At 44.2% G+C, this 8,916-nt stretch overlaps 1 protein-coding gene across 2 annotated transcripts in view; it reads left to right on the top strand.

Moving 5' to 3' along the window:
- The first annotated feature begins 219 nt into the window (after positions 1-219).
- Positions 220-8,916, top strand: part of tmtc2a (transmembrane O-mannosyltransferase targeting cadherins 2a) — a 54,315-nt gene continuing 45,618 nt past the window's right edge. The window contains exon 1 of one of the 2 annotated variants that reach the window (XR_004694521.2): positions 220-940. Coding sequence is in view for 1 of the 2 variants with exons in the window: in XM_035147019.2 (XP_035002910.2) it covers positions 858-940 (83 nt within the window). In the remaining variant the exon portion in view is untranslated. The remainder of the gene's footprint in view (positions 941-8,916) is intronic. The other variant, XM_035147019.2, reaches the window with a different exon arrangement.

Here is an 8,916-nt window from a genome sequence, read left to right as displayed (position 1 = left end):
CATTACATGTTGGCCAGGAGCCGGACAAAGAGGCAAATCTTTTTAAGACGGAAAGAAACAAAGAACGTTTTAGGATGTTTTCTGAGATTTTAGGAATTTGTCCCAGGGAATGTTTAGGAGTTTGTGAAATGGAAAATTATAATTTTTACACTGTGGATGTTGTTTTGACCTTGTATAATCTACTGTTGGTTTATTCCTCGACCTGAACACCTCAAACATGTTGAAACAAATCTAAATTGATATGTCAGAGGTTAACATAAATCGTTTAAGGCACATTTCAGTCCCTGTATTTATATCCAGTACTTTAGGAAATCTCTTATTACACATTAATTACAAGCACAGAGAATGATTTCTTTTAAATTAAGATTTCAAAACACCCCCCTGCTCCACAACCCACACCTCAGTTCTCCAGTGAGCATGGGAAGCAGTGTCACTTTATTTCCACCTCCCTCCACCTTGTTCTCCGCGGTGCGCATGCGCGGCCTCCCCTGAAAACCACACGCGTCTCCCCGCTCGGCTCTTCTCCGGTGCCTGAGCCCAGAGATGCGCACACCGAGCCGGAGGAGCAGGAGGAGGACACCGCGGCACAGGAATGCGCACAGCTCCGAGCCACAGGCGGCGATAGACGGCTCCACACCCCGGCCACAGCCCCGAGCCTCAGCGCCATGGGTTAGGAGGAATATGGTAGAACTTTGGCACACTTTGCGTCATGGGGAGAAGAAACCACCTCGGAGAGCTGAATTGAGAGCACAATAAGACTTGAGAGAGGGAAGAGGAGGAGGAGGAGGAGGACGGAGGAAGGGACCTGATTCCTGTCGTTTTCTACCCCAGCTCCTCTCCCACTCTGCTCCGGAGAGATGATCACGGAGCTGGCGTGCACGGCCGTGGCAGTGGGTCTCTATGTGAACACGCTGGACGCGGATTTCTGCTACGATGACAGGTAGGACGGGGTCCGCAGCGCCGTCAGCCTCCGCTCCTCCACATGTCATCCGCTCCTGTTGGAAGCAGAGGAGGAGGAGGAGGGATGAGGAAGAGGAGGAGGAGGAGGAGGAGGGGGGGACGCAGTGCTCGCTGGTTTGCATGTGCTTTTGTCCGTTTAGCCTCATGATAAATCAGAGCTTATATTTGCAGGCTGCACAAAGACAGAGAAATAGAGGGGAGTGTGCTGAGAGCTGAGGGGGATTGCAGCAGGAGCAGTTTGGTCCTGCAACTTGCACAGCTCCCCAATTATCCTCACAACGCTTAACTCCACATTTCATTGCATGCACCCATCCACTATTCTTACCATGCGCGTGTAAGGGCACATGCTTTCATCTCCACATGCTTCATGTCCACGGCTCCAACATGTTGTGCAGCCCGGGTCCCAGAGCCTCACATGCTCTTTGTGTTGTTGAAGAAGAGACATCACTCCCTGCTTGTTATAACAATGCACCCCCACACACACACACCCCACCCGGTCCCTGAGGGAACCCAGCTAATTTAAACTGGGAGTTTTAATTTTGCAAACAGCTGAATAAACATGTCAACACACGACCACGCTGTGGAGGGACATTCAGAGGAATCCTCTGCTGCCCTGATGCACAGAGGTGTGCAGGAAGAAGGGAAAGGGAAAGGTGGATCAAACATGACACCTTTAACAACAAACAACTGAGTCTGTTTTCATAAAAACACAGTTGAGTTACTAATATCGACTTCTGCGAATGTGCTGTATTCATAATGAGCAGCCTGCGGGGTTGTGACCCTCCAAGAAATCCCAAAACAAGCCTGAGGGGATCACAAGATAAATATACGACTACAATTATTTTAATCATCCCTTTATTTAATAATTATTTCACTCAATTAACCATTCAGTTTATAAAACGTCCAGCCAGCTACACGGGTCTCTTCAAATTCTTCTTCAGTCCAAAAACACAAAGATGGAAATCAGAGAATATTTTTGCATGAGTGCAGAAATAAAAGATTTTCTTTGTACTTTTTGGCATTTTCTTGAGGAAGATAAGTGCATTAGTGGATGCTTTGTTGTTAGCTTCTATTCTTTCTATCTATGCTTGTGAGAATAGTCGCCCTTACTGTAAACAAGTTCAGCCATTTCTCTTTTAAAAAGAGGGAATGTTCACTTCTTCATTCCTGTATATGGGCATAAGCGGTTCAAGCCCTGTCACAAGTGATATAAACAGTTCTTCTCTTATCTAGTATTAAATCGCAAAGTGAAAATTATTGATATTTAAGCCATGTGATGGATTTCTCCTAAGATTTAAAGACGGTGAACAGGTCGCCTCCCATTCGTCCAAAGCTCAGTCTGGAAAGCATCTCCAGACACTTAAAAAGGTCAGAGAGCCCCATCCCCACTTTTCAACATCCATCGGTAACCCCACTGTGTGTTTTGTGTGTATGTGTGAGCAAGACAAGTGTGTGTGTGTGTGGAGGTGATGGAGGACGAGATGCATTGAAGAAAGAGCGTTGTCTCCAGTTACATCACACCTCGCCTCGTGCCCCCATGAAGCGCCCGCCGGTTATTCATCCATCAGCCTCGTACATGTGACCGTGACACTGCGAGGTTGTCAAAACGCTGTTTGGTGACAGATTACCCGGGGCGCTGGTCGGCCCGCCTCGGCACACGCTCGCACTCCATCCCCTCAGTGAAAGTTCAGTATCCGCCGACACTGGGTATCTATCAAAGTCACCATGGTAATTTACACTCCGGGGGGGACAGACACTTGCGTTTTTGGTTCAGCGCGCTCAGATGGAGGAGTGTGAATACCAATCAGAGGTCTGACCTTCCGCGGTCGTTCATCAAACGCCGTCCCCGCTCGGGGTCAAGAGCTGTGTGCTCCCGGTCTCTTCCTTCGGGGATTAGAAAAGAGTTATGAGCGAAAGGTTAAAGCAAGAGAGAGATGGAAGAGGAGGAGCGCCGCACTAATCATCCCGCTCCGGAGATGTCTGAGAAGACAGCCTCGGATGTGGACAAATTTGTTTTCCTCACTTTTGTCCTTTTCTGTGAACTCAGACAATCTTATCTGACCTTTCACCCTGTAATCAAATTCTCGTTGCACGTCACATGCAGCTCCTATCGTACGAGACAAGATGGCGAAGCAGATAACTCGTCCGCGTCCGTGCACTCCAATTTGTGGGGATGTTCTGGCCTGCGCTCTGCTTTTTCAATCATGTCAAGTGTTTTTCCTGGGCACTGCTCTGGGCCTGGCCAAGCACTCTCCTGGCCAATGGTAATCCCAGCGAAAAGCCTGTGCGTGTGAAATGACCGAGTTTTACAGGAGCTGGGAGAGCATGCGAGCCAGGACATTTCAGATTTTGGGGGGGGAAAAATCAAGACGTGATCTTCTGGTTTACAGCCAGGCCTTTCTTGGGTTTTGCCAAAGGCCTACATTTATTTACACAGCGTTGATGTGTTTGTATAGGCAGTTAGATTGATTGCTGTGGAACTGTGGTCATAGATTGGAAAATATATTCAATCGAACCTCTGAACTCTCCTTTGAATACCCATCAAAGCTCTTGACAGGTTAACAAATGAGGCTTCGCATGATTTGGACATTTCAATGCTATTAATTTTTAACAGAATCCTTTTGACAAATCAACTCAGTAATGGATGTCTTCAGTGGGAAGACAAGGGCACCATTCAGTCGACACCGAAATAGAAGCAAGGACAAGAGATAAAAGGCGACATTGGGAAATGAAATGCATCCTAAGTGGATTTAAGCATTCATAAAACATCTGTGACCCCAGCCCCTCTGCGCTACTCAGAAATGCATTATGGGCCCTTTGGGGATTGAAGTGAAAACATCTTCACTCTTTGTTTCAAAAGAGCTAAACAATTTAATTTCTGGGAGAGGGTCTGTGGGTTTAGAGGAGTTTGGTGAAACTTGGATTTTTACCGACTGGCACATTCCCTGTACAAGCACCGTGACATTTCTGTATCTTAAATATTGGCGAAGCTGAAAATCTTTATCCCAAACAAGGGTTTAAACGATTAGAAATGTGCCACACAAATAACTAAGCAGTGACTGAAGAGAAGCGGCGCAATGGAGTCGAGGATCGTGGCGTCTGCTGGCTTCAACATCTGTTACTTCTCTAGCGTGGTTTCTGAGGTTAACCCGTAAATGCATCAATGTGGCATTGTCTTTAAGAAGTGCCCTTTCATCATAGTTCAAACCGTACGGCTTTGAATTGAAGTGCTAGTCAGTTGCCTTTATGAATGTTGCTGCACACACTCTTTAACCCCTTGGATCACTATTGAATATAAACAATATCTCTGTGAACCCCCCTCCAGAGAGCATTAAAAACATGGACCTCTATATCCCACAGAAACATCTGTATGTAGTAAGTATGTGAACGTACGCTCCGTTAATAAGGAGCATTGTTGTGTCAGGAGTGAGCGTATGCTTGTGTCAACAGCCACTCAGATAAGAGAGCAGTAAATTTAACTGTAAAGCAGGAGGCCAGTTTTCTTCCGTGTTTTTGCCCCTAGCTACATAGGTGTATTGTTCCATGACCAGTGTTGGGGAGGTAGCAATCAGTTTCTCATCACGAATTACTCATTCAAAAAGTCATTGAAACTTTGACGCAGTTACAAAGTTGACCAAAACCAGAGGAAATATTGGACTTGAATCTGATAAAATGAGGGATGGTCTGAAGTAGTTTGCCTTGGGATCCAGCAGAGGGCGATCACTATCATCATGATCGCATGCCCTCTTGACCTATCGGTAACGTTAGCTAATAATGTTACTTTGCTCTGATAACACACAAAACTGTTGTCCTCACAGCAATGCATCCTGACTGTAGGCTCGTTGCTAGCGAAAGCTGAAAATACATGTGAACAGAAATTACTTTAGATTCACTCGGGCATGATCCTCCGATTTAACTGCCTTCCTCGCACCAAGCTAACATTTCGTGGACCAGTCTGTAGTGAGCACAGCTGTCGAAGCCCGGTATCAACTCTCTGGTTGTAAGGCAAGCCGACCCCCGAAAGGTCAAAGTAACACAGGGTTAAAGGGAAGTTTAGTAAAAAGTCAGTTTAAATCTTTGACACAATTTATTACTGTAAGTTATACCCTGCAGCTCAACACTGACCATGACTGTGGTACATGACATTTTGACTGTAAATCAATATACACTTTATAATGTTCCTCAACTGTTAATTCAAAGGGTATCATGACAGGACCAACAGAAAAAAAAATCCATAAGCTTTAAAAACAACACATATTACAATTGATGATTGTATTTAATCATGTTCTAACAAAATGACCCTTGTTATCTCTGATTCTGTTATTGTTGCAGCTCATAATCAGTTATTTTGAATGTGTCGGTGCTCCCAAGACAAGCTGGGAAAGGTTTGGGCCGACTCTAGCAAATGTTGCCAGGAATTCCTGAGCCTCTCGTGGAATAATTATCTAAAACCTGCCCTAGTTTGTGCTGAGGCTGTTTAAGTTACTCTGTGTGCTCGGAGGAGATAAATATTGAGGGAAGAAGTGGGCTAATGAAGTGAGTGAGCAGAATGTCTCCGCCTGGGCTGCGTGCGGCTCGTGCCTGTCAGGAGGAATTTTCACTGTAAGCGTTTTAGAAATGAGTGACATCGTCTAAATACCAGCAGAAATAAAAAAATGAACAACGTGGTGACGATAACTGATGTGAAAAGTGCTTATGAATAGTAATTTGAGACGGTTTTGAGGTAGGAGGCCTGGATCGGATTTGCGTACATTGTATGTTTTCGAGGAGGAACAGAGGCAAAAGGGTTGGTGGTGAAAAAAATCATATCTGGTGATGTGTCACTATTGTTTGCACTTGCATGTATTTAAACATTTACAAGTTTTTACACGCTGGGCGTCAAAAGAGTCAGTGTTTATGCTTTTGCCTTTGCTGTCTGGAGCCTCTTCAGATGTGGGGGGGGAAGACTCGGACTACTGTTCAAGTTTTGTTTTTTTGGTCAGACCCAAAAGCAGAGCAAGCAGCAAGGCAAGTATGGTGTTTGCAATTCGATTAAACAGGCAGAAATACAAGCAAACTAAAGGTTCAAACTCATAAATAAACTATAGAAAACAAACAAGCAAAAGTGATGCACAAAGGAAACGCAGGGATGCAGACAGACGAACTGACAGAGGAGAGCACAGAGACTTTATACACAAAAAGGAGGCGGGGACAGGTGAACTCAGGTGCGACACATTAGGGCAGGTGCAGACAATCCCAAAGGAGGGAAACCAGACAGAGTTCCAAATATCAAACGCAAGGAGAATAACAAAATCTATAAATACAAATGTGTTTTAAAAGCATAAATCAAAAGTCCAAAGACAAATCAGAAGTCTTTCAAAACGTCTCTTCATTAGTTCATGACGAGGAAGGAGACAAAGCATCTCATCTCGATTACTCGCAGCTTTAATTGACGTCAGCACACATAGTGATCAACCCTGCAGATGTCAGGAGCTTGAAACCAGTGTGTTGAACTGGGAGAAGTAGAATTTCTCTTCATCTTTATATTGGTGTCCAGTTCAATGCCGAAGTTGCACTGAAGACTTGACAAAAATGTTAAAGCCCATCTTCATGTGCTGGGATGCGCTCCAGCTTTTGCAATCCTTAAAGGGGCAAGAAAAACAGTCTTCTGGCAAACGCACCCGCTTGCATGGCTTGTTCTTTATAATGAAAGGGTAGCGAGGCAGTTTGTCAGAAACGTTTTTTGGGAATTTATTGCCATAACAGGCTGAATCCCCTTCATGTACACTTCTCAGATATGCCAACTCAAACTTTTGACCAAACAATATGTTGAGGAATTGAGGTTTCCTCCGAATTAGTGACCCTACTTGTTTTCATTTTGAGGCATCATTGGACTTGGCACTTACTCCAGTAGTTTTCGTTGAGCCTTTGAACGTTTTGAAATAATCAGATCATCAGAAAACTTTCCAAACAAGGGTTAGATTAACATAGTTAAAAAATCTAACCCCTGATTTTGTGTGTTGTGTTAATTACCCCAGCATTAGTCATAGATTTATGCCTAGTTACGACAAGAGGTTATGTGTTCACCCCTGTCCGTGTCAAAACAACTGGACGGATCACAATGATGATAAAAATGAGAATATGTAGGGGTGGACTGATATTTTTGAGTGTGTGTATTTAAGGGCAGATTGCCTGTTGGGCCTTGGCAGAGAAATATGCTACACTGAGTGCCATTCTAGTTTTAATGTAGTCAAGCAAAGCCTGATATCTTAGCAGCTGTTAGCTGTAGTCATAGTTTGAAGCTTTGGGGAATTCCTTAGTTTGACAGATTAATGACATATGACAAATTTAATAAATGTTATACTTCGTAGACCTGTTCACGACCCTGTAGACAAACAGAGAAGAAAGTGTTTTTGTTTATTTTTTTGGTTGTCCTCATCATTGTCCTCCAAGGTCGGTTGAGGCCGTTGCTAACCCTTGGCCGGCCCTTATGCTTTGTAGGCCGCATTCAACCCGCCCGTCTGCCAAGTCATGGCCGCGCAACCTCAGTCCCACGACCCTCCCTGTATACACACACCATATGTGGATCCCGAAGCACTGGTATCCGCGCACAGGTTCGCCAGCGCCCTGGAAGATACACATGCCAAAGCCGCACATTTGTCACGTAACACCCGTGCTGGAATTGGGAGGATGAAATCCCTCAGAACCACAGATAAGTAGTAGTTTCTTATCCAGCCAACGTCATGCGTGTTTATCGTGCTCGTCTCCATATGAGACCCTTCATAATTGTGTTCAGCAGCACGGGGGTTTGATTTCTACTTCAGCACACTTTGTAAGCAAAGCTCCTTTGTGGCGTTAGATTACACTTAGAGGCCGGCGTCCACTTTCCCTCTTCAAACTACAAGGTGGACCTCTCAAACAACTTAGAGCAGCCGGGGCGTAATGTAAAACCCAACCCGAGCCAGGGATCACACAAATCTCAAGCAGTTACCCTTTCTACTTTTTGTAATCAATAGCCAGCGAGTATCGTCTTTCAGTGACTGTGACGTTTTTTGTCTCCAGCCCAGAACAGCTGTCAGAGCAGAAAATCAAATGTGTGTTTTTTTTTGTTTTGCTACTCTTGACAAAGCCATGGTATTTCACTACGGCCGTCATCAGCTCTGACGGAGAAAAAATCGCTTTAAAGTCAGTTCTGACTCTCATCAGGCAGTTTCTCCGAATGCGGAGGAGTCTGTTTGTGCATGAGGAGCACTTCCCCCGGTGATGGTGCAGCTGTAAGTAGTTGACGGTGTAAATGATCAGGTGGAGGGAGATGGCTCGGGTCTGCTGGCTGTGGTTTTTATGATCTTTGAGCTGTGCATGCAGATCTTTTCCAAGTCAGTGGAAATTGTTTTTAGGTGGAAGCTGAAAGGGTTTGAGGTCATGTCGGCAACATCTGACATGAAATCTTCACGTTTGCTGCGACTGACCCCAAAGAAATTGTTTCGACATGTTGGAAAATAAGCTTATTATCTTTTTTTTCCCAGTGAAGTAGCTGAGAAGATTGATACCATCAGAATCAGACCAGTATGGATGTTTCGAAGCTGATGCCTATAACGATATATCATCCAATATATATATATATATATATATATATTAAACACAAATTGGCAATGATTCCTAAGATTTCCTTATCAAACCCTCATGACAAAGAAATGTAATGGATGAATTTTACAATTTAGCCATAAAGACAATAAATCAAAAGAAAAGCAAAAATACAACGAAATACATAGAACTTGAATTAAGAATAAAGGTTTTCATATAAACATAAACACAGACACCGATTTGCCTGTGAACGGCTCACATGTGCAACTCTTAGCTTAGCATCCATCTTTTCAACGCAACAAAATATTGAACAAATCCTCGCTAATGCTTACCAGACCAAACGTTTGGCAAATGAAGACGTCGGTGACAGCTACACATGAAATATGCAGATAA

Source organism: Hippoglossus stenolepis, chromosome 22, assembly GCF_022539355.2.
Source record: "Hippoglossus stenolepis isolate QCI-W04-F060 chromosome 22, HSTE1.2, whole genome shotgun sequence".
NCBI lineage: Eukaryota > Metazoa > Chordata > Actinopteri > Pleuronectiformes > Pleuronectidae > Hippoglossus > Hippoglossus stenolepis.
Note: the sequence above shows the minus strand (reverse complement) of the source record. Positions and strands in the feature narration are given on the sequence as shown.